The 26,376-nt window shown below is 47.1% G+C and overlaps 1 protein-coding gene across 1 annotated transcript; it reads left to right on the top strand.

Annotated features, from left to right (window-relative positions):
- Positions 1-25,190, top strand: LOC146199599 (protein Wnt-6-like). The gene is made up of 4 exons (XM_084592789.1): positions 1-83; positions 6,303-6,523; positions 15,261-15,520; positions 23,559-25,190. Exons 1-4 carry the CDS (start codon positions 61-63, stop codon positions 24,012-24,014), a joined length of 960 nt encoding a protein of 319 aa, XP_084448915.1. The 5' UTR covers positions 1-60; the 3' UTR covers positions 24,015-25,190.
- Positions 25,191-26,376: the final 1,186 nt, after the last annotated feature.

Below are 26,376 nucleotides of genomic sequence, written 5' to 3' on the forward strand. Positions count from 1 at the left end.
AAGGTGTCCGAAGGAGTGAACGGCATCAGTCACTTCAACAGGCGACTCATCGACCCCAAGATGGAGGCGTACCGAGAATCCATGTGAGTTGGCGCACCTCTAATTTGGAGGCGGCTGTGGATAGCCCCCGAAGTATAGCATTGCCTTTGGAGGCTTGTACTTACACTATCGTTATTAATTGAAACAAGCGAAGCAAGCAGTATGCCTCTGAGCTTCCTTCGCGAAGCAACACAGGAGTCTATATAGTCACGGTTTTAAAGTTGGTGCACCTAACCCGTAATCAAAATGGCAGAGATTGTGCGGGAAGCGGTATAGTATCACGCCCCGTATACGGTCGTCGACTGTGCATGGCACACAATATTGAGCGCATCTGTCTACACATGTTCTTCAGTGTAGTCGTAAACTCCAGCACTGTGTGGTGAACTAACGTATGTATCATATTGCATTTGATGATCGCCCCGCGCTGGGCGAATAAGCTTATTCGATCGTATAATAGGCACTGTATAAACTTCCGAAAGAAGTCTACTCGCTTAAATACCGGGCACGCGAAAAAAGAAAAAAACCGACGTCCCCTGTGGGTACTAAATCCGGGTAAGAGTCGAAACAAACGCATATGCACATATATGACTTATTCAATACATCCTTCGGCCACTCAGTTCAGCGCACGACCACCCTCCACCCTGGCACCCAGTCCATGAAAGCCAGTGTATGAACAGCGGCAGCAAGTGTCTACGTGGGAAACGGCATGTGAGGTTCACTGAGAGGAAACAAAATTATTTGTGGTCTTCTTAATTGCGACATCAGGGGAAAACGGTTGCGCATCATTAAAGTCAATACAGCATAAGCAGCACTGCAATTGTATGGACTGTAAAGAGAGCTTTCTTCCTCTCGCCTTCCTCGCACCTTCGGTCGAAGAAGCACGGTTTCAAAGGTTTCAAAAGCAAGTGGCTTTAATGCGAGCACATATAAAGCAGAACAAAACAAATATGCGCTTTATGTGCAAAGTCCAGCGGAGGAAAAACGAGGGAGCCTTCGCTGTTCTGAACAATATCCCCCAGAACAAAACAAATATGCGCTTTATGTGCAAAGTCCAGCGGAGGAAAAACGAGGGAGCCTTCGCTGTTCTGAACAATATCCCCCAGGCAATGTCCGCCAGGGGCGCTTTCGACGGCACTGCGCCACGCCCTTCTGAAAAAGAAGGGAGGGAGGGGGGAGGGGGGGGGGGGGCACAGCGACGCGCGCTCGCACAGCACCATGGAGAAGTTATTTACAGGACAGGCCGCGTGATTCGTGAATGGATGCAGGCGGCGCAATAATAGAAGGCTCATAGACGCGCCCGGTTAATGATGTGCTCGACGTCATTTGTCTGTGGGCCCTGTCAGAGACGTGACGCCGAAGCCATATCCCCGTTTACATCAACGTCCTTCACGGCGACGTTCGACAGCAGCGTCCCGAGATCAAGGGGGGAAGGGAGAGGAGAGCTTATATGGACCCCCCCCCCCCCCCCCCCCCCTCCCTGCCTTCTTGATAACGAAGGCTGAATCCACGAGCAACTTGGTGTAGTCGGACCCTCACGGAGCGGCAGTCCAGCGACCGGCTGCGATCCGTTCATTGTCGGTCACCATAGGAGAATTAGATGGTTTTGTTCATGGCTGAATTCATGACTGATGACGCCTAGCGATTTTTATCACATTTTTATCACAAAGGCGATAAACAGCTTCGACAGAGACAAGAAATATTTCATAATATTTTTCGATCCAGACGAGCTAGTCTCGACCAAAGACGCAGCACTATAGCCCCTCTCCCTTGTACATGCTTCTTCACAAACAGACCGTGCCACGGTAAAAGTGCTTGATTACATTCAATGGCGGTGGAAGTTAATGATGGTATCCATCTGTGGAAATCAAATGATTGCTACAATATGTCATTTCTGTTTTTTGCAATGGTTTCTGGTTAGAAGTACACGCACACTGCGAGGCAACCTTGCTTATTTCCTTCATATCTGCTACGGTTTGATTGCATCTTTATGTTTGCTTTTCTCTTTTCATTCTGTGTTTGTTTATCAGTATTACAAGTTTTTTTCTTTATGCATAGTTTCATCTCCACAACCTCCACTTGTGAAGAGGGAAATACTATATACTTTGCATAATATGCAGCGTTCTTTGAATGCTCTGTACACCCCTCGGCTCGCTCTCGTAAGGTTCTCTAGTTCCAATTATAGGGCGCATATATCAGTGCCCCGCCCCACTCTTTATTGCAAATCAAAGCGCGGTGTCACCCTGTGCACTCATGTTTGTGGAGCGGGAGTGACTAGAATGTCTCCTTCCCATTTACATGACACATATACCGCACAACCCTCTCCCTCCCTCCATTTCCGAAAGAATTAATGTGTCGCAAAAGAAACGACTTGCTAATCCGCGCTATATACACCTCGGATGCCTCCAGTAGCTGCAGCACGTTCGTACTCTCAAATGGCCCATCACACATTTTCGGTGATGTCATGGTATACGCTTGTAAATGCAAGGGGTTCCTTTGTTATCCACGTGACCTCAGGCCTGTATCAGGGACGGCTCTCACTGGAGATCATGTATTAGAAACATATCCACTTCACGATACCGGGTGCCGATCTTCCTCTTGGCGGTGTGAGCACACCCACGGCCGCTCAATCAAGTGGCCGTAGCGCAACTGCAGGGAGGGGCAGATGAGGTGCACTGAATGAGCGGACGGACGAAAGTCAGCGAAGTGGAAAGCAGACACCGGAAACCGGAGACGAGGAAGTGATGCTGTCACTTTTATTTCATTCAGAGCCCGCTATGCATATCAATCCTCAGTGGTCAAAAATATTTCATTGCGCAAATGAGAGCTTATGAGCGCTAAAAAGCAGGCTTCTTAGGACTCGGCAAGAAAACAAAAATAATGAAGGCTTATAAATGCGGGGATAACAATATATAAATCTTGTTTTTCGGGACATGAATACCTTTAACCCGACCCTTGGTCAGGTTCACTCCTGTCAACGCCCTCCCATGGCTCACATATCCCAACCCATAGCCCCCAATGAACCCCCCAAGTTCACCAACAGTTATCAAGATTTCTGGGATTAAAGTACTGGTTAATGCGAAGAAAGTAAAACAAATAAAAGAAGACGTCGGCGACAAGAGTCACAGGGTGGGCACTGTCGAAACTCAAAAAAGTATCTCCCTTAACTATACCCTATAAAGAGGAGGATACTTCTGTCAGCAACCCAATGAAACCCGGCAGAAGTAAATGAGCTGGTTATGGGCCTACGTGGTGCTGGCAAAGGTCTTCGCAAGAACATTTCTGTAGCGGCTGTATTTGCAGCGCCTTGATTTGTGTACAACCGCAAAATGCCCCTTAACCATTCATCTATGAATGGGGTATACTTTCAAGGCAATGTATATATATGTGAAGTTACTTTTCCTTTGCGCCATATGGAAGGCGACAATGTGAATAGCGGTACCTATATATGAGCAAGCTGCCATGTTTGGATGTGTGTTTGAAGACTACGCGCGGTTTGTCTACTATCACTGTGCAAAATTACAGCATCATGGGCGTTTTTTTGTTTCGCTTTATAGTAAGGCGCGCAACAAACGCTTGCGTTTTGTACCCTTGTTCAGCGATCGACTCCCCAGAGACAGAAATGAAGCCTTAATCTTTATTGATTTATTAAGAAGGGCGTCATCATATATATAACAGTGTCATGTCTCAATACACTAAGAAAATAAATATTCAGATATAAAATGCAACTACCTCTATCCGTCGCCATGTCCGACGCCCTCAATATACGTTTTGTGATGGATCAGTTTCTCGCGCCGTCACATCTATAGCATTCACGAGTAGCCTTCTTTAAATCATTCAATGCACAGAGCCTTCATTTGTTCACATAAAACATCATTGCAAGGTTAGGTTCGAGCAGGGTGAAGGTGCGGTTGTGCACTCGCGTCAGACGAAACATTTCTTTCGTCCGACGTTTCTTTTTGTTTGTTTGTTTGTTTGTTTGTTTGTTTGTTTGTTTGTTTGTTTGTTTGTTTGTTTGTTTGTTTGTTTGACTGTGGCTATGTACTGTTGTTACATTACGCTGACAAGGTCACTTCAAGGCCGTTGAACACACAAACCGGAGTTTGGATTTAGCACCTGGTGAAGTATTGCTTTCGCACTGGAAACGTTCTTCCTTCACACCAGAACAGAATACATAAATATACGTTGACCGCCGCAGTGGTGTAAGAAGGTGCATCAAGCAAGCTTGTAATGCATTCACACGTTTCGGAACACGGGATCGAGATGTGCCCGAAAATTATGAACAAAATCACTTTTCAACAGAAAGTTGTTGATGAACGCAATTTCTTGTTTTCTAAAGTTCCGTCGTTAAAATGAATTTATTCTCAGATCTCCCCTAGGAGACTCTAGTTTCTTGCTGTTAACGTTCTTGTTATATTAAAAAAAAAAAAAAAAAAAACATCAGTTTTTTTACACAAGCTTGCCAATTCGCTGCGAATGAAGGAAAAACTTCAAAAGGAGGATTTTGCTGCGCATTGCATGACTAGACCATTCCCTTCAAAACTTCAATAATATAGCATCTTCCAAAACTCCTTACTTGTATCACAATTAAATTCGTGTGCAATAAAGCAGGACTTGAGTTACTGTGGTCTTATTAACCTCTATTCCAGGAGATCAGTTGATACAGGGAAACAAGGCGCGCGAGGATTCTTTTTTTTTTTTTTTGGCACTGAGTGCGTGTGTGTGGCACTAAGGTGAGTGAGTGCGTGCGTGCGTGCACTCACCTGAATGCTCGTGCTGCCACTCCGTCGCGATGATGCTGTCGAGTGTAAGCCCCCGGTCGGCCTGCACGGGCCATAACCAAGTCGACCCTGCAGCAGCGTCTTTGTGCGTGCGTACACCGAGAGAGGCAGCGGTGTCGTGTGGATGGGAACGTTATGGCCTCCTTTATGCCTCGCGGCGTAAACAGACCGGCTTGGCACGGGGCCTAGGGTTGGTCGAACCCCCAATAAAATAATAAAAGAGAAAAAGTGACAAACACAAAGCCACTCGCGCGCCCTTCATGAGTTCGGCGGCGAGGGGTTTACAGGAAAGAGACGCCAAAAGAGAGCGGCCGTGTTCGCCGCAAACGTCATCGCGTGTAAACGGTCCTCGTGCCACGCAGCTGCCCCTGTGAAAAAGCTGCCGCTCTTCAGACCCCCCACTCCACCCCCTTTTCAGTTCTTTTCTTCTGGCTTGTTGCCTCTCCTTAGTAGCAGGGGTTCGGCTAGTGCGATGGCCGCCGCAGATGTCGACCGTCGTGACCCCGATAGAACGGCGCTTTAACTCCGCTACTTGGAAGACCACGTCACAGGGGGCTTCCCTGTGGAGCCCCGGCCGCCGTGAAGCAGTTTTGAACAAAAAGTCTGTCTGGCCCGGCGCGCTGGCTCCGCGGTCATCGGCATCTTTAACGACCAATAGTGGCTTTTCCCGCGACCGTCGTATACATGTTGAGGCGCCTGGCTGGCGGATAGCCTCTGTTTTTAAAACGCACCTATATTTTAGGCAGTGCCTCGTTGTTCTTTTTATTGTTTTTTTTCTCTAACTCCCAACAGGCAGTGGCGCCTTGATGAAATAACTGGCAATATGAATCACTGCCACTTTAAATATCGTTCGCCGTAACGGTCGTTATATTAGGACGTGTCTTTCAATCTGCTTCTCTGTTTCTCTCTTTTTGCCCTCCGGAAGGACGAATTATCCATTATGTTACAAATAAAAAATACCTTCCCTTTGATAAAACTGCACCGAATGCCTGCTGACTGAACCCTCGATTGATATAAGTGTGAATATAGTCGCCTGCTCCAATCGATTCACGCATATCGAAAGTTTCGGGCTGTGTTACGAATATCAAAAAATTAAAAAAGAAATGAAAAAACTGCATTTTCCCCTCAGACGGGTGCGAGTACATGCCCGTACGTGTATTGCTTGCCGTCTGTTGCCGCTCGTATATACAGATCCGCAGACAGAGGTTAATACAACACTCCAGTGTTACAGGGAAAAATTAAAACACCAAACTAAATTTAATCAATGCCTTTACACGTGCTCAGGCTATTATATATAGTAAGCATATAACGCGAGATGAAGGAATTTCACCGTGCACCATCAATTCTCAAACGATATGCGGAAATGACGAAAAAAAAAACTAAATTTATTCGCTAAAGTCCTGATCTGTATGCAAGTATACGACGTCAGATGCATGCAATGTGATCAAAGAAGCTGTGACGTCACAGAGCTCCCTCCCCTCGCAGGGCGATGCGGTGGCAGCTCATCATGGAGCCCGCGCGAGTGTGCAAGAAGAAGCGTCTGCTGCGCGGCCGCAAAGCACGCATCTGCCGCAAGGAGCCCAAGGTGGTGCGCGAGATTGCGCGCGGCGTCGACCTGGGAATCCGAGAGTGCCAGAACCAGTTCCGCTTCCACCGCTGGAACTGCTCCACACTTCGCTCCTCCATGAAGAAGGTTCTCATGAAGGGTAAGCCCCTACATCTCAATTCTCGCTTCCCCGTCTATTGAGCACTTCCTGCTGTGTGCATATATAGTGTCAGGCTCAGAATCTCACACCGGGTTTAGAAGGATCTATACACGGTGATGTGATGTGTATGCAGGTGACAACTGTACTGCCCTGACTGCCGTGAAACATTCCTGGATCGAAACGTGAAATAAGTTGCGAATACTGAATTTGCAATCAATGGAGGTATTGCGGCAGTCCAGTAATATATAGCTCCATTGTTCTTCAGTCAGTAATTACATTTAATAGAGTGGAAGAAAGAAACGGAATCTTGGGCAAGACGTTACCTTTGTCCCCATGCGCGGGTATATTCTGTAGCGTATATAATGGAGAGAAAGAAAAAAAACTTTCATGACAAGAAAGGACGACAAAATAAAAGTGATAGAAGTCCTTTCATAGGCCGAGACTTCCTCGGAGTGAAGTTATAGCTTAAGGAACAACTAAATATCATTTCGGCAGTTCAATGCTCAAAATTAATACGGACCAGTCCATTCTACACGGACTGCCTTAGAGCCCGTTTCTATGGGCCTTTCGACCACTTTCCGGGCACGTACCTTTCAGACTGCACGGCAAGCGCATTAAATGTCCTTCCTCGTGTTTCAACTTTCTCGCTGTACGAGCACCTGCCTTCCATGGCAGTCGAAATGTTCGTGGAGGAAAACCATTTCAGAATTATTTGGCTCTTTCATTTCAGTTGTTAGTACCAGAGTGATCAGCGTCAGTACAGCTGCAACACGTTGAAATCCATTAACTATTTCACTTTTGATGTCAATGGCACCTCATAATTCAGATTTGTTTTAATCTGGACTTCCGGCGTTGTCATCATAAATATCGACTGTACAGAAAATCAATATATATATTGTGAAAGAAGGCTAGGTTGAGACGGCAAGGTCGTGACGGCAAGGCCAGCGATGCCTTGTCTAGCGTTTTAATCCTATGACAAAAACCCAGGCGCGTGCCGGAGCCTGCGCCACGGGACGATGATGATGGTATGTACAAATGAAAGAGGAAGATCATGGAATGAACAAATTAAAGAACATCCACGTAAGGCTCACAATATATATATATATATATATATATATATATATATATATATATATATATATATATATATATATATATATATATATATATATATATATATATATATATATATATATATATATATATATATATATATATATATATATATATATATATATATATATATATATATATATATATATATATATATATATATATATATATATATATATATATATATATACACTGTCGTGACGCTGGGGCTACGTCGACCCGGCCTTCACTTGGTAGCGTGCAGAGACTCGGGGTTGAAGTAGGATTGAATCTTCGAAGTTGGTGAAATATGTACAAGCAGGTTTACTGGCACTTTGAGAAAACGTATTTACAAGAATATTTACATGAAGAAGAAGGGTACATCAGCAAAATGACAAGCGTTAAGAGTTCATAGCGAGAAGCGACTGGATGAGCCGTTTACCCAGGGCCCAGAGCGACATTTCGTGCTCTGCAGCGTCCTTAAAAACCCCCTATGTCCAGCCCCTCTCTGAAGATGCTGACCAACCAAATCCAGGGCACGCCCCTCAGGTATCGGCATCCAATCGAACACATCACTGCACTGATGGTCTGAAGCACTGACTGGTCCGGCATTCATTCGTTGGGCGTGATCACTTGTTGGCGGGAAAAGCTTGGGAACGGCGAGGAGAGGAGGTACATTTCTATTCTTCAGCAAAGAAACCACAGGCTGGTTCTGGGGGTTTTACTTCTCAGAAACCCGAGTGCACGTGGCGCCGCATAGGGCTCCCAACATGGTCCCTTTTCGACAATTGCAAATCTTTCCTGCATTCCCGGGAAATCACTTAATGGCCGTATGAGTCATGCTCTTCTCTTGTCCTGCACGTCAGCGGACATGTCACTCTGTCGTCTCCTTTGGATAGGAGGCATTCATCACTGGAGGATAGCACTTCTCGACTGGAAGGGTGAACAAAAGAAAGCACTTCCTGCTATTTCCCGCAGGGGGACGTTTCTTTGTGTTTTTCCAGACGTTCTCTTGACAGGGCCAATTTGGCATTTGCAGGTTGTCCACAAAGCAAAACATGCTTACAAAACAGGATTCCTGGAAACAGGCTCACTTAGAGCCAATGGACCATCACCACATATTCACAAAACTTTTCCATGCCCACAGGCGAACAATAGAGCGCGCAAATGCGGATGCTTGGTCGTAACAGCCTCCTCCCCCGCCAGAAGAGACTCGGAGGGCAGCAGCCGCAGCTGCTGCATGAAGAGACGACTTAATGGCCTGCACGTGAACGCTTGAAGCTCGCTGTTGCATGTCGCGTTGTCTTGATTGTTGTAGGCCAAATTGCTTGAGCTATCTGAAACTCAACCACATGTCGAAGCAAGCACTCGGCTCCCGTCTGAAGAGACCAGGTCAAAAGAAAACTGCCATTGTTGTTCGAGAAAAGCCCACTCTCAAGACGTTCAGGACCCACGTATGCCTCGAAAACCAAACGTGCTGCTTTACATAGTCATCTATATTCAAGCGCACGAAAAAAAAAAAAAAAAAACCTGATTATCAATTTGGATACATGGTGAGGAACATCTCGGACCGCTTAGAAAGAGCGGCTAAGCGCGTCCGCATTCCCATTTAACTTCCCCTTTTTGTATCTTATTTCAAAATTGTACTGCTGTAAAATCAAGCTCCACCTAAGAAGGCGACTGTTCTTCGATGTCGCAGTTTGCAGCCAAGCCAGGGGACAATGGTCCGTCTCTACGGTGAATTTGGCCCCTCCAAGATAGCACTGCAATTTTTGAATGGCCCATACAATGCAAGCGCATTCCTTCTCTGACGCGCAATAAGCCCTCTCTCTAGAACTCAGTTTTCTGCTCAAGTAGAGCACGGGGTGCTCATTACCGTCGTCATCTCTCTGGCAGAGAACAGCACCTAACCCTCGATCACTGGCATCACACTGGACCGTGAATTCTCGGCCATAGTCTGGAGCTCGCAATACCGGACGGCTAATCAGCACAGCCTTCAGGTTTACGAAGGAGGCTTCCTTTTGTTCGTCCCAGACTACATTTGTCGGTTCTGTCTTGCGGAGAGCGTCGGTCAGAGGGCTAGCCAAAGCTGAATAGTTAGGGATGTAGTGATTGTAGTACCCAGTCAGACCCAGGAATGCTCGAATTTCCGTCTTCGTGCTCGGCCGCGGGTAGTCTGCTACCGCAGAAATCTTAATCTCGCTGGGTTTCCTGAAACCTTGACCTACATTGTGACCCAAGTAGTCCACGGTCGCCCTTGCCAGGCAACATTTCTCGGCCTTTACGGTTAGTCCAGCTTGACGCAAAAGGCTCAGTACAGCTCTTAGATGTACCATATGGTCCGCCCATGAGTCGGAAAAAACCGCAATGTCGTCTAAATAAGGCACCGCGAATGTTTCACACCCCTTTAAAACCCTATCCATGAGTCGGGAAAAACAAAATGGAGCATTTTTGAGCCCGAAACTCATCATTGTTGGCTGGTAGCTGCCCGTCGGAGTGACGAAAGCCGCGTATCTGCTGGCGCGTTCAGTGAGCGGTACTTGCCAGTATCCTCGAGTAAGGTCCAGCGTAGTCACATATGCCGCTCTACTGACCTGTTCTACTCTCTCCTCAATATTCGGAATAGGATACACTTGATCCCTGGTGAGAGAATTTAGCTTTCGGTAGTCTACCACAGGCCTAGGGTCTTTACCTGGAGCTTCTACTAAGATCATAGGCGAAGCATAATCGCTTTCCGAGGGTTTTATTACTCCCAATTCCAGCATGCGAGTTACTTCCCTATCCAGAATTTCTCTTTGCCTTGGAGAAAATCGGTAGCACCTTGATCGCACTGGCACGTCTGAAGTCAGCTCAATATCGTGCTCAGTCAAATCAGTTCTGCCTGGCCTGTCCACGAAGCAGGCCTCAAACTCTGTTATTATCTCGCCCAGATCGGACAGCTGGGATTTCTTTAGTTCTCCTCTCTGCTCCGTCTTTTTGAGAAGCTCCTGAGCGTTGCTTCCTTTTCCGCTGAGGCAAATCAAGTTGTCCCCCATCTCCTCGGGAAGGTTTAACGTTAGATTTACCACGGCTTCCCTCTGCACATAAGGCTTCATAAGATTGCAATGATAAATGCGCACTTCTTTACGCCTACCGGGAATTTTCACTGCGTAGTTAGTGTTAGAAAGCTTTGCAACGACTTCAGCCGGTCCTTCCCACTGTACTTCGAGCTTATTCTGCCTTGAACTTCTCAGCAACATCACCTGGTCCCCGATACAAAACGTCCTTTGACGGGCTGACTTATCATAGTACACCTTGGAACGAGCCTGGGCTGACTTCATGCTGGCCTCAACGAGTTCCTTAGTGTTATGTAAGCGATTCAAGAGGTTCAGAATGAATTCTACTACTGTTGGGTCTTCTCCGCGCCCCTCCCAGGCTTCGCGCACCATTCGCAAAGGTGAGCGCAGTGACCTTCCGTACACCAACTCGGCTGGGCTAAATCCAGTGGATTCGTGCGGCACTGACCGCAAAGCGAAAAGCGCTGCAGGCAGGCAGGTATCCCATTCGCGCTTGTTTTCATAGCACAGTCCCCTCAGGACTCGTTTGAGAACAGAGTGCCATCTTTCTACGCTGTTGCTCTGCGGATGATGGATCGAGCTATGCACTACCTTAATGCCGCATCGCTCGAGAAATGAGGTGGTGAGGACACTCGTGAAAACGCTACCCTGATCACTTTGTACCTCGGAAGGGAATCCAACTCGTGCAAACACTGACAGCAGCGAATCCACTACACTCTCGGACGTCACCTCGCGCAGCGGAACAGCCTCTGGAAACTTTGTGGCTGGGCATAACATAGTGAGGATATAACGGTACCCTGACTCGGTCACAGGAAGTGGCCCAACTATATCTATTACTAACCGGTGAAACGGCTCGGTAATGATTGTTACTAACACCATCGGAGCTTTCCACTTATCTTGCGCCTTTCCAACCCGCTGGCACGTGTCGCATGACCGTACAAAATTTTCCGTGTCCTTAAAACATCCAGGCCAATAGTATTCTTGCAACAGCCTCTGCTTTGTTTTCTTTATTCCAAGGTGACATGACCACGAGCTGCCATGGGAAAGTCGCAGTAAGTCTCCGCGGTACTTTTGGGGAACGACTAATTGGTCCCGCTCTACTCCGCGCTTATCCTTGAATAAGCGATACAGCACTCCCTTTCTCATCTCGAAAGAAATATTGTTTGCTGTCTTAGTGGCGCGGTGGCGCTCCCTTATCTCCTGTATATTGGGATCATTGGCTTGCTCTATAGCTAAGTCCTCTCGGGTTCCACTTAAAAGTCTCGTGAGATTACTAGACACTGGCGGCAAGAGGTTACTCTCAAGAACGTCCTCATTCCGCGTCTCATCAAGCTCACTTTCAAGTTGACTTATCTGAGATGCCTCGCTCTCAAAGTTTTCTGACCTGCTATCTTCCGCATTTACCATTGTTTTAACTGCCGTTTCCTCCGCTGTGGATTTTTCTGGAATGAGCAGTGTAGCTAGTTCTCGCGCCTTTGAACGTGTTAAGGCTTGCACAACTCTGTCTCCGAAAAGGATGCCCCTCTTTCGCAGCAGCATGTCCGATTTGTTGGAGAACAAATACGGATAGCACTTAGGAAGCTTTCCTGAAACGGCAGCCTCGGTTGTTAATTCGCCGAAAGGGCCCTCGATGACCACGTTCGCGATCGGCAAGCACACACTCTGTTCCTCAACTACCTGTCGGATCCATGCACACTGTCCTGTATAGTCGGAAGGCGACACATACGCCGGATGGACAACATCCATCGTTGCGGCCGAATCGCGCAGTACCTTGCAAGGCTTCCCGTTGACTACTAGGTCATGCAGGTAGGGTTCTAAAAGCTGCATATTTTCATCGCAGTCACTGACATACGAGAAAGCAAACTTTTCTTTCCGGCAGTTGACGGCAATGTGACCCTGCTCATTACACCTAAAGCATGTGAGCGGCTTCCTAGCCCCAAGCTTGTTCTTTGTGTTCTGCGCGTTGGTCACTTCCCCACTTTTCTCACTGCCGTCCTTTCTAGGGCGTTTGCCTGAAGAAGCCTTCCTTTCTTCGTTTGCAAATCTAGCAAAGTGCCTTTTCTGACGGTTATTTACACTCAACTTGGGATTGCGGAGCCTATCCACTGCTGGGTTGCTGAATTGTCGGCGCGAAGCGTACTCCTCAATGACTTCGGCAGCTTCAGTTGCCGACTTAATGTCGCCTCGGTCCTGTAACCAATTTCTTTCTTTTTCTGGGAGGCAGCTATAAAACTGCTCCAAAAGAATTCGCTCGATTACAGCGTCCCTATCACTGTAGGAATCAGTGCTCTTTAGCCACTCGCCCAAATTTACTCTTAAATTGTACAGGAATTCAGGGTAACTCTCGTCCCTGGACTTAGTAGCGTTCCGAAAACGTTGTCTGAACGCCTCGGCGCTAAGCCTATACTTTCTCAGAAGGCAAGCTTTGACCTTCTCGTAGTTGTCCGCGTCCTCCTTGCTTAGCCGCGCGACAACCTCCGCTGCCTCGCAGGGCAGAACCGTCAATAATCTCTGAGACCAAGTGTCTCGCTGGAAGGACAGTTTTTCGCAGGTTCGCTCAAAGTTAGCCAGATACAGACCGATATCCCCTGATATCACATATGGCTGCATGTACTTTGACATCTTGAAATCTGCCTCCTTGTTGAGAAGAGGTACCGCTAGCTGGGGACAATTGCCCGACCTCTTGCTCAACTCTAGTTCTAATTTCCGGAGCTCAATTTCTTGGTCCAGCTTTTTTGCTTCTCTTTCACGCTTCTTTTCCTCTTTTTCCCACTCACGTTCGCGCTCCCTTTCCTCTTTTTCCCTCTCAAGTTCACGCTCACGCCTCTTTTCCTCTTTTTCCCGCTCTTTCTGCTCTTTTTCCCGCTCCTTCTGCTGTCTGAGCTGTTCCTTTTTTTGACCGATGAGGTTCCATGCTTCACTGAGCTCCTCATCATCGGCTCCCAAATCTGTGATTGCCTTTATAATCAAAGGTTTTCGTGCCAAACCACTTGTATCAATTCCCAATTCCTCACACAATTGCAACAGTTCCGGTTTCTGCAGCTTTTGTAGGTCCATGATCGCTCCGAGTGTCGGCTACTTCCAAAACAACAGTGCAAACTACCAAACCTAAAGGCGTTTCCACACTCTCTTTACCAGTTCTAAAATCTAACCCTGTTCTAGAACCTGGTCCACATCAGAAGAAAAGCCAAGCACTCACCCACACATGCGATCGATGTTCCGAGCTGCCCTCTTGTTGGCCGATTGTTGCTCCTGCTTGTTGCTTGAGATGCCACCTCCGATCACAAGGTGTTGTGGCTTGTAGCTTCAGATCCACCTCCAATCACCAGATGTTGTGGCTTGTAGATTCAGATCCCACCTCCAATCACCAGATGTTGTGGCTTGTAGATTCAGATCCCACCGCTGGTCACCAGTTGTTGTAGCTTGTAGATGCAGATCCCAACGCTGGTCACCAGTGTTGGGGCTTGTAGATTCAGATCCTACCGCTGATCACCAGTTGACGTGACGCTGGGGCTACGTCGACCCGGCCTTCACTTGGTAGCGTGCAGAGACTCGGGGTTGAAGTAGGATTGAATCTTCGAAGTTGGTGAAATATGTACAAGCAGGTTTACTGGCACTTTGAGAAAACGTATTTACAAGAATATTTACATGAAGAAGAAGGGTACATCAGCAAAATGACAAGCGTTAAGAGTTCATAGCGAGAAGCGACTGGATGAGCCGTTTACCCAGGGCCCAGAGCGACATTTCGTGCTCTGCAGCGTCCTTAAAAACCCCCTATGTCCAGCCCCTCTCTGAAGATGCTGACCAACCAAATCCAGGGCACGCCCCTCAGGTATCGGCATCCAATCGAACACATCACTGCACTGATGGTCTGAAGCACTGACTGGTCCGGCATTCATTCGTTGGGCGTGATCACTTGTTGGCGGGAAAAGCTTGGGAACGGCGAGGAGAGGAGGTACATTTCTATTCTTCAGCAAAGAAACCACAGGCTGGTTCTGGGGGTTTTACTTCTCAGAAACCCGAGTGCACGTGGCGCCGCATAGGGCTCCCAACATGGTCCCTTTTCGACAATTGCAAATCTTTCCTGCATTCCCGGGAAATCACTTAATGGCCGTATGAGTCATGCTCTTCTCTTGTCCTGCACGTCAGCGGACATGTCACTCTGTCGTCTCCTTTGGATAGGAGGCATTCATCACTGGAGGATAGCACTTCTCGACTGGAAGGGTGAACAAAAGAAAGCACTTCCTGCTATTTCCCGCAGGGGGACGTTTCTTTGTGTTTTTCCAGACGTTCTCTTGACAGGGCCAATTTGGCATTTGCAGGTTGTCCACAAAGCAAAACATGCTTACAAAACAGGATTCCTGGAAACAGGCTCACTTAGAGCCAATGGACCATCACCACATATTCACAAAACTTTTCCATGCCCACAGGCGAACAATAGAGCGCGCAAATGCGGATGCTTGGTCGTAACAACACACACACTTACCCCTCCGATCATGTCAAACTTTATTCAGTTGGTACCATAATGTTGGATGTCACGCGAGATACGAAATCGATAACGAGAGTCTTCTGACGGCGGCTTCATGCAGACACGCGAGAGGCGGCGTTCGTGGACGCCATCGTGGCGGCCGGCGTAGTGTACGCGCTGACCGAGGCGTGCGCCCAGGGCCGGCTGCTGGACTGTCAGTGCCGGCGGCGCCACAACGCCGCCAACCACCTTCAGGGGAGAACCGGGTGCGACCACTACGTGGACTTCGGATACCACAAGTCGAGGGACTTTATGAACCGCAAGCGCGTCGGGGACTTGCGCGCCACCATCCTATCTCACAACTACGAGGCCGGACGCCAGGTGAGTGGTATGCGCGCAGTCTTTGATATGAACACTATGTGTCATATCTATCAGGATTTTTTTTTTTTAACACATAAGTGACACTATACGATGGAGCAATTGCCGACAGAATAAGCAAGGTTAATCCCACCTTTAGCATACAACAATCCAACTCAACTCAACTTATCGCTGTCGACAAGTCAGTGGTGGAGTCCTGTATATAGTACATGCATTATGTGGACAGATATTCTCGATCGATTGAGGTTTGCACTGTGCATTAAAGTTCTTTCTGTTGATGTATTCATGGTGTGTGTGTTTACGTATTCGACGTAGACTGTCATGATTCACGCGTCGTCTGAAAGTTGTAATCGCCGAAGCCTCGATTTTAAGGCATACATTTGGAGGTGCATGTCTTCGGTTAGTCCCTGCGAGCTATATGCCTGCAGCTTAACTGGAGGGATGCCATGCGCAACGAGAAATGCTGTGGCTATACCCCGGCAGAATGCTTTATACAACGAGCAGCTGTATCACATTATTGATTAAAATATTGGGAAAACTGAGGCCATATGGAGGTGGCCGATATGGAAAAACCACGCGTGCAGGTATATATTATTATCTGAAGTGGTGACGGCCACGGTCGTGGATCCATCTAAATGTATCCATGCCTGCAGTGATGCGCACGTTGCTGTGCGCGCCATACGGCATTTCTTGCCTTATTTTTTATGCTAGGACTGGCGTTTTATGACCATCTCGCGAACATGATGAACGAGTCATGAACGCCGCCGGCGTTTCTGGTATTGGGAAAATAGCTGATTTCTCATTAAAATTGACCACCTGCCTTGAGCAGGAGCGACGGATACCTGCAAATAAAATACTCGATACTGCTCCTTTTCTACAGTGCATGTATAGATATATTCTGTAATGTATACTCGTTCAAAATAACAGTGGTGTCCAGAGGTGGGCATTTGACCTCAAAAACCTCGACCTCACCTCAAACTCAAAAAATATTTGGCGACCTCACTCAACCTCAACCTCATCAATTGAGGTTGAGGTCCCCCAGGCGACCTCACCTCACTTTTCAGGTGACCATTGGCGACCTCACTCAACCTCACCTCAAACTCAAAATGTGAGGTTGAGGTCAGGCGCTCGACCTCAAAAAAAAAAAAAGAATCATTAAATTAAACCGTAACTTAAAGCAAATATACATTTCTCGGTAATCCTGGGGTATATATAGGCTAGCCAGAATTTTGTCGTATGAAGGCTGTATTTTACTCCTAATTTTATACTACAAATAATATCCTGGATAAAAGCAGAGAAACTCTGGACACTACATGTCCAACTCTGGACTAAAGTGGCAATCCTCTCCCCCTCCTCGCCTACCCTTTTGTGGTCGGTTTCAATCTAAGGCCTACATGGGTACCACGTTACTACGCATAGGCCCATAATGCAATACAAAGAGTTTCTCCCATCTGACCCACGTGAATAAGATTCGTATTAGAAATAAAACAAGCCAGTTCTTACTATAAACTGAAAAGACAAATGGTGTTCACCCTAGTGACGACGACAACAATGCCGATATGCTCTTTTTCTTTTCTCGCCACATAGCGCTAAACAGACAAGGACACAGCGAGACACACGATACGGGCACTTTTTTTATCCCCATCCCGTATGTCTGGCAGTGTCCCTGTTTGTTTAGCGCTATGAGGCAAGAAAACCGACACCAACGCGCCCAAGCTTTCATCCTTGCTTTTTTTCTTCATTCAAAAAAAAAAAATTGATGATTGCCGAGCTTTTTTTTAATACACTGTACATTGTTTTGCGACAGAATACATTAAATTAAGAAAAAATAGGAATACAGTCGTGCCTCGTTAGTATGAACGCTTTGGTTTCCGACCAAAACTGTCCATAAAGCGAGTCATCCATAATAACGAGTCATGAATAAAAACGAAAAGTATATAATTGAGAAAAAATTATAATTAATGGCTGCTGTTTTAATTAATTTGGGTATAAAACACAGCCGAGATGTCGATGCTAGCCTCTTCTCCATAAATCCGTCGACCCGAAACGTCATGTTCGTTCTTAAACCTTGTCAACCATCCTCTTGAGTAGCTGAAGTGAGTTACGCCTAGACAGAGTGTAGAATATTTCTGAGTAAACATCTCCCTGTTTTACTGAACAAAAATTCCCTAAGTCATCACAGGTAAAACCTATCAAGTCGGAGGAAAAGAAGCACCCATAATGTTGCCGAGGCAGCGAGCCTTCTCTTGAAGCATTTCGTCGCTCACGACAGCACCATTCGCGAGCACATTCCCGAACCACATTAACAAGGCTGACTCCATTTCTTCGAACTGTGCTGGGCGCTGTCGGACTGTGGCTCACGCTGTGATGCCGACGTTGAGCCATTTATCGGAGTCCGGTAGTATATATAGATGGTATACCGTCGACACGACGAGGCTGAGGCCTAGTTGAACTTGGGTCCAGTCTTTCACGGCTTGGATTGACTGAGATTGTTTTTGCCGCTTGTATTCACAGATGTCCCGCTTCGCGCCTAAGTTCAGCTCCATTCTTTTGCGTTTAACTCCCACCATGCCAAAAGTCAGACTAAAGTTGAGAGTTACAGGCTCCAGCTTCTTTGCACTCTTTTTCCCAAGTTAACCTCCCTGACTTTCCGTTCTTCTGATTCTCTTTCTTGCCTTGTACTGTTTTTGTAAGGAAGCGAGGGAGTCAAGTTGGCAGGCTACTATACAGAGGGCTATCAAACAGCCCTTTCCTGTGCCGTTTGTATGTGTTCCTATGAAACAAACACTGCAAGCTGAAGTACAGTTTAGAACGACGGCTAGCCGACTACGAAGAGCTCAGACCTTGTCAAGGCCGCATCGTTGACTCAAGGCGAAGCCGACATGCGGATCGCTGTGGTGCAAAATGTGGTAGTTCGGCAGCGCAACAGTGACGAAAACCAGGAGCATGAGAAGGACGGGCGTCCAGACCGGGACGCCCGGTCCTGGTTGCGTGGTCGTCGCGTTTCTTTTGTCGCTCTACTTCGTGAGTGTGTCTTAACCCTGACCGAAAAGCGTTAACTGCTTCATGGAACACACTTTGTGTTCTGGGATAGAAAAACTTCAGTTCCCACCCCCAATTTTGGCGCTTGTCTTTCTTCTTATTGTTTCTTTCTTACGCTTTTACCGACCTCTCTTCTGTTCTGCGACCACATGTTGCTGTTTTCCCGACTGCGGCCTCTAGTTGCGGCGCTGCCGCTGCACCCAGAAATTTCCCGGTTCCCTCCTTTTGGGGTCTTTCTTAGTTAGCTGACCCTCGGTTTGCTGTGTACGATCCCTGTCATCCACCCTCCTTTTCTCCTTTTCCTCCCTTCCTTCCCACTCTTGCGCCCCCCCCCCCCCCCCCCCCTCCCTTCCCTCCTAGAACGACGACACGCCCGCTTTGGTTCTTTCCAACTCCACAGGACTCGTTCAGGCATCCGACCGTATCGGCTGTCGCATAGGTTCCCGGCTTGTGCACCCTTCTTTAACTTGCGTTCGGACTCTTCTGCTTTTTTTAAACGATGTCCATATTAACGAGACACAAATACATGGGCCGAATAGGCTGTGTGCATTCATCCCATCTCCATTGTTCAGAGAGCGAGTTTCTATATTAACGAGACATAAATACACTGAAAAATCTTCACCCCTCGAAAAACTGTCCATAATTCGGGTCTTCCATATTAAAGGATGTCATATTAACGGGGCACAAATTTTCCGTAAAAGCCACTCATGAAACGACCTGTGAAGACTAAATCCCCAACAAAACAAACAAAAGAGGAAAAGACAGCAAAACACCAATTAATCATAAAACTCGGCCAACGCCACATAAACCTTCAGAAAATTTCGAAGAGGAATGCTGTTTATCTTATGAGGTCCCAACCGGCCAATCCTGGGCATTAGTTTATAATTCTGTGATCCCGTGGAGTATTGCAAGAATTGGCGAAATTGCTTCTTCGAACACCACGCTTACATTAAAAAATTACAAGGGTCGGAACTGCTAGGAAAAAGGGTAAACGTGAACCACTTTGCTGTCGCGAACATCGGCTCGCCCGTCAAATTTCGCCGGAGCAAAATGTCCTACTCCCACCCGCCTAAACACACACACACACACACACACACACACACACACACACACACACACACACACACACACACACACACACACACACACACACACACACACACACACACACACACACACACACACACACACACACACACACACACACACACAGACACACAGACACACACACACACAGACACAGACACACACACACACACACACACACACACGATATAAATACTTGTACGTCCGAACCGAATACTGGATGCCATTTCGCCAACAATTCTGAGACGAGCTTCTTTGTGGTATTCACTTGTTTTCCTTTGAAGAATGAACTAATAAATTGCACGGTGGTGTCTCCGAAGCTGCTTCGCCGCATGCACCGTAGGTGAATCTAGAGAAACCGTTTCCCCGTTACTGTCGTATAGTTACAGCACATAAACGTAAAATAAAGGCAAGAACAACAGAAAGGAGGTGAGCAAGCAGCCCGGAGGGACCGCGCCCCCCGCTGTGCACGCGCTCCTCCCTTCGCCGTCCGTCTGTAGCAGACATGGCAATAATTTAATTACAGTAATTCAATTATTTTGTCGGTAATTTGTAATGTAATTAATTCCTTTTTCGGGTTGGTAATAGTCAACGAAGTAGAGTGCCGCGAAAGCAAGAACGACGTGCGGCAAGCGAAGCCAGCGTAACGGATCGGCAAAGGGGGGCAGATTAAGCATAACAGTGCGTCTGAGACCTCGTGTGTAGCAGGGGCAACCATTCTCCAAGTAGCAGGATACAAGGCGTCAAGGGAATCCCGAAGGGAGAAATGGTGCAAAAAGGCTGGAGCTGAAAACTGGTTGCGAGCGTGGTGCAGCGGCACTCCCTGCTGCGTCGGCTAGTGAGTGCACAGTGGTGCCTGGTTACACTCAACACCACGGTGCGAGGGAGGATTGGGGCTGGGGGAGATAAGCGGAAGGGTCCATGACGTGAGGCACCGTGGCTTGAGCATTACTGAGCAGTGAGAACAAATGTGCCGACGTCGATTCTTGGGACTGCGGAAGCAATAAATAACCTAGCTTCTTCGGGCCCTTCAAATGGCGGAGACAGCTCCGTGCCAGCAAGACGCTGGGTTCGCCGGTAATTTCACGACTGTTCGACCACGTGGTTTTTTTATTTTTTTTTAATTTTTTTTAATGGCCCGTGCTGTAGGAGAGAGGGAAGGAATAGCTCTCTGGGACAGAATTTGGCGAGAAGACGAAAGAATGTGTGTCCTTCGCGTCCAAAGAACAAGCTTTTGTTTTGTTTATTAGCTTTGATTAGTTTTTGCATGGATGGAAACTAGAAAGTAATTTAAAAGTAATTTAATTTCTGAGTAGAAGTAATCGTAATGTAATTTCATTACTTTTTAGGAGCAGTAATAAGTAATGTAATTTAATTCCTTTTCAAAAGTAATTTTGCCATGCATGGTGTGTAGGCATCTGGTTTTGCTCATGCGGTGAATGCCCAACTGTCACCAATACACACCAAACGGCAATGGCGTATGTGTGCCAGCTCCGCTTTCAGAGACTAGATCGCTCTTTCCAATACTTGCAAAAGAAAAAGAAAAAAAAAAACTAAATGACCGCGCGGGTAAGTGGAAAGGAGGGTTGGGCTATGGGCCTCTGAAAAAGAGCCTAATGTGAGGGCAGAAGCCTGTTCTCTTTTCGGAAGTGTACGAACTTAATTGACATACAAGAAAATATATATAAATAAATACCATGTTGACGAAAGTAATAACAAATATCGCGCACTAAAAACAGAAGAGAACTGCGCTTCCCAGAGCTTATAGAAGGTTTGAGACATCGATTATTACGGCATTCCTCAGTGCTAGCATGTAATTGGCTTCACATCACGTACATTAAAATTGATCTTTAAAGAAAAAAAAAACAAATATCTGAAAAAATTATTCCGACATCTGGCCACAAAAATTTTCATCCGATTGATTCGTCCGTCTCGAGCAGACGGGAGCACAAAACAGACACGTTCAGTTCGCCACACCAATTCGTCCGTCTAGACACCAAAATGTCCAGCCGGAAACCATCTCAATACTTTCTAGCTCATAAAAACATGTGGGAGAACGCTGTTCTCTTTTTTTTTCTGCGCCTGAATAAGAGATTTCAAGAAAAACCTGATATTATGAAGTTAAGAATCCCTTACTCTCCTCCTTCCTCCTGCATTGCTTGATTTCAATAGAATTTGAGAGAGAAATAAAGGGCCTTAGCGGAGCGAAATCATTTTTTTTTTTTTCATTGCGCTTGACTGCATACAAGCCCCATATATTTTTTTGTCTGTTCTATCTCGGCAAATGGTTAACATGCGCATGCGTTTTCCTGTATACCAGTTGCGTCTTATAAGATGTGCCGTCCATTTCGTCCCATTGCAGTTGTTCGGGGCCACCTGTGAATCTGTATAAGAAACAAGCAGCAAAGACCAAAGAGAGGTTCTTCTGGAAAATACAAGAATATAAATTTACAGGGCCGAAATATAGAACGATGACGTACAATTCGAAAGGGAGGACTTCGATAAAATGCCCAGATGGTATTGTGCCGGTTTTTCTGGTTTGTTCATGTTTTTTTTTTTATCTGTCAGTATCACGTCCCCTAACAATTTCGCTGCACCATTTTCTGTTAAGTTTCCGTGTAATGTACAGCAGGGTCCTTTATCGAATGTAAGGCAGCAGCCTGGAAACGGGCATGCACAAGACACAGTTCTGCTCCGCGCCGTCTGCGCAAAGACAATTTGCTTCGCTTTTTAGTTTGCTGCTTTCTTTGCGGCCTCCGACACAAGCACCGCGGGTCAACGTGAGTTATGTGCTTTGCGCGCTCCTGGGCGTTTGAGCCTGCCGCAAGCATCGGCACAAACAAGTCAGAGGAGACGGGGGTGGCTGACGGGGGGCATGAGGAGTTCGTGAAGTAAAAAAAAAAATATCTCCTACCAAGTAGACCAGAGGGAAGCGGTCTCGGGCTGCGGACATTACGGTGGAATGCCGAAAGCTGGGCAGGGGCTGCCGCATCCGGTCGTCCGATTGGGGGGTAACCAAACACCGAGAGTCGGCGGGCACACCGCGGCAGTACGCTCGAGCTCCGCGTCAAAAGGGGCGCTCTTCGAAGAAAGCCGCGGCAACAGCAAAAAGCCTGGACCTCACAATTTCGACCTCACACAATGACGACCTCACTCAACCTCAAACTCACGCGTGAGGTTGAGGTCCAATTTCGTGACCTCACTCAAAAAATTTCGAGCTGTCACCGACCTCACCTCAACCTCACCTCACTCCGTGAGGTTGAGGTCATTTTGAGGTTGAGGTCGACCTCATGAGGTCGAAACCTCATGAGGTTGCCCACCTCTGGTGGTGTCACCTGATACGAAAGGTCGTCCTCGTCTTTCGTGCGATGACCGCCAAGAGTAACCTATTTTGGTGAAGGAAACTGCGCATGGTTAGGACGGGATTCCCTATTTCTAGCCATTTGTACATTGTTCGCTTTTTGTCCGCGCTCTTTGTATGTTTTCGATCCTGTCAATCTCAGGCATCCGTATACCGTCACCGCAAGGCCACAAGCTGTGTCGATCATGCCGCTGAAACTTGGCAAATTCTGTACGGAGCACATTTTTGGTGAATACAGTGGTAATCACTGGTGTTGACATTATTTTTGGCCGTGGCTGACAAAAAAGAAAGTATTATAAGACTCTCCTGAAAAAGAGGGCCGGTGTCCTTTTTAGTCGTGTATCCATGCATGCATGAAGCAACTGCCAGCACCTACGTCACTTGCGTTATACGTGTTCAAAGATTCGACACCCTCGTCCTCTGCTTTGCACTAAAATGGCACGAACCGTACACCAAAGTGTCAAGACGCATCGTGATGAACACGTATTTGATGTAAAATTGTCCGGGTGTTCTATGAACTGTCTTCCTTACTTTTCGCTCGCTTCATCGCAGGCCGTTCGGCTGCACCTGGAGCGAGTGTGCCGCTGCCACGGCATGTCCGGCACCTGCTCGCTCAAGACGTGCTGGCGCAAGCTGCCCACCTTCAGCAAGGTCGGCCTGCGGCTCAAGCAGCGATTCCAGGGCGCCTTGCGCGTTACGGCCGGTAACTCGGGCAAGGGCTTCGTTCCGGAGTCGGCGCGGCCTCCGGGACGCGAAGACATCGTCTTCTCCGAGGAGTCGCCAGATTACTGCGAGCCTGACCGGCGCACCGGTTCGCTGGGCACGCGCGGTCGCCACTGCAAGCTAGGCTCGCAGGGCCCCGACAACTGCCGCACCCTGTGCTGCGGACGCAAGGTGCGCAGCCGCCAGACGGTGGTCAGCGTGGCATGCAACTGCACCTTCCAGTACTGCTGCAACGTCACGTGCCAGACGTGCCTCGAGACCCTGCAGGAGACCACGTGTCTATAGTGACAGTGTTCGTTGTGGTGCGACTCTGCTTAGCCCATTCTCTTTCATTTCCCTCTTAGCCACGGCGAAGACTCGCAACGCTGTTGTCGTTAGGCTTAGTGAGAAGCGAGTGGTGAGACTGTGACTTCTCCTCCTTGAACGACAGGAGAAGAGCGCTTATCCGAAACGTCGTCGTATGCGAATGACAGAAACTGCTTGTTCCTCGTTCGACCGCTATAGTTGTTTAGAACAGAACTTTTCTTCCATTTATCACCTCCGTGGCTTCGCCGCGCCTCTGCAATGCTGGCAAGAGAAGTTTGAGAGCTGACACATTTTTTTTTTTTTCTCCACCTCTCTTTGCTGCGGCTGAACAGCTTTCGCGCAAGGATCCACCAGGCCACTGGGGCTCGTCCACAGCGCAGGCTCGCCAGGCATAAACTGCGTTTTCGTTTTCGACAAGGTCTGTGATATAGTGAACATTGGGCTCCGTGAGCTCATGCTGCGATTAACGCTCGGCAGTGTGTGTATGTGTGTGTACATAAGTGGACTGGAAGCCAGCCTCTATTGCGGGGCCGTGTCTGTGCATCGCCTCCTCTGCGGCCTCCAAAAATCACTAAAAGGGCCGCGGACGCTGCATTGTGTGAGCTCTGAACAGGGCTGCGGACAAAATTGCAGACTTGTGTGCATCGGGCTAGCAGGAAATCGAGTGTAGGTGGTTTCTTTTTTTTTTTTTAATTTCTTTCACGTTGTTGTTGCCTCGGTGGTTTGTGAAGTGGACAGTGTTCGTGGCTTCTTGCCTCCCCGGCTGATGGCATTTAAGACCTGGTCAAATTTCTGCGCTTTGGTGTTCTTACTGTGCTTTTTTTTTTAATTACCATTCAGTCAGGAGTGGAAGTTTAAAGGTGGCTTATATTGTGAAGCACGCATGCGCCGCTGGTTACCATGAAACTTTGTTGATGTGTATAGTAACGCGGCCATTCAACTCGTAGTTCAAGGCATTTCATTAACGACCGTATGTCCTCGGTACATGTCGTAGGCTTTGTTTGTCGTGATGTTGCGGTGTTGTGACGTTAGTAGCGACATGTTTTTCGGTGGCTTCTCCGCGGCAGACATGGTGTTGATTGCGCTTGTCTATCGTATACTCAAAGACTTCCTATCAGTTGTTTTTGTAGATGAAACACGAGATGGGGCAGGAAGAGTGGGATAGCTTTTTTTTTTTTTTTTTTTTTTTTTTTGCATTTTTGTACAAGAGGTGGGGAATAGACTGTTCACAGTTTAGTTAACTAAATACATCACGTGGGGCTCTAACGCGGCATTTATAGAGTTTCTGCCCATTAAAATAACTTACATGCAAAAGAAAAACCAGGCCTAGATAAGAGCAGCTGACACCATGAGTTCTGCTTATAACGATGGGCGTTCGCCTACAGGCATTTTATGCCATTGTCCGTTTCGATGACTCATTTTTCTGCAACGCATGGCTGAGTACAGATTTTGTTTTTGTTTTTTTCTGCAGAAATGCTCGATAGCCCAGCTTCGGCAGCTGGGAAGAGTGCGCCATTCTTATGAAGACCGTCCCGCATGAAACTATGCACAGAGCACTTCATAACGTTTTGCCAAAGACGAAAAGTCAATGCATGCCCAGCTGTTTCTTACTGCAAGGAGACATTTAAAGACGTTCATTTGTTGGTCACAAAAGAAAAAAAAAAGAATAACACGAGCGTGTCATCTCGAGAGCTTGATGGACGACACACGAGCTTCCTTTTTTTTTATCGTGATCCAAATTGTCTATAGAGAACATTGTTTACAGTTTGGAAGGTTTGATATAATGAACTGCGTCATGATAATGGTTGCAAGACCGTTGAGGAGATACCACGAGAGCAGCCAAAGAGCGCGTTTTCCTCCTGCGTAATTTTTCTTTGTTATTTATTGTTCTGAGAAAGCATTTATGACCGTAATGGCTTGTATACTGCGACGATCGACTGACTGCACAAAAGGCTGAAGCTTAAAAATGCGTGCTAACTTCTGTTGGAAGTCACTGATCATGCCAGTGTTTTGCACGACTTATTTATGATAAGTTTTCATAAAAGGTTGGAAGCTAACGAAAGCCTGCTTCGGATCAGTATAAAAAGTGAACCATTACAAAGTGGCTGTTATGAGTACGACTGCAAAAATAATGAGGTTCCATATAATTGTTTCTTTTATGTAGAGAAACTTCGTTTTTCTGTGCCCGTTGATTTCAAAAAGCATACGGAAATGCATTATAGAGCATTGGTGCGTTTGATTGGCAGTATTCAATCGTAAGTTAAGTGGAGAAATATCGGAGAGGCCTTCGCCCTGCAGTGGGTATAGTCAGGCTGACGATGATGATGATTCAATCGTAAAT

Source organism: Amblyomma maculatum, chromosome 2 (assembly GCF_055883805.1).
Source record: "Amblyomma maculatum isolate TAMU_Amacu chromosome 2, ASM5588380v1, whole genome shotgun sequence".
Lineage (NCBI taxonomy): Eukaryota > Metazoa > Arthropoda > Arachnida > Ixodida > Ixodidae > Amblyomma > Amblyomma maculatum.

Excerpts from the sequence above, each read along its gene's own strand:
- LOC146199599 (XM_084592789.1), top strand. The coding sequence starts at position 61 with ATGGAGGCGTACCGAGAATCCAT. Across the intron at positions 84-6,302 it reads GAGGCGTACCGAGAATCCAT|GGCGATGCGGTGGCAGCTCA; the intron begins GTGAGTTGGCGC and ends CTCCCCTCGCAG. Across the intron at positions 15,521-23,558 it reads ACTACGAGGCCGGACGCCAG|GCCGTTCGGCTGCACCTGGA; the intron begins GTGAGTGGTATG and ends GCTTCATCGCAG.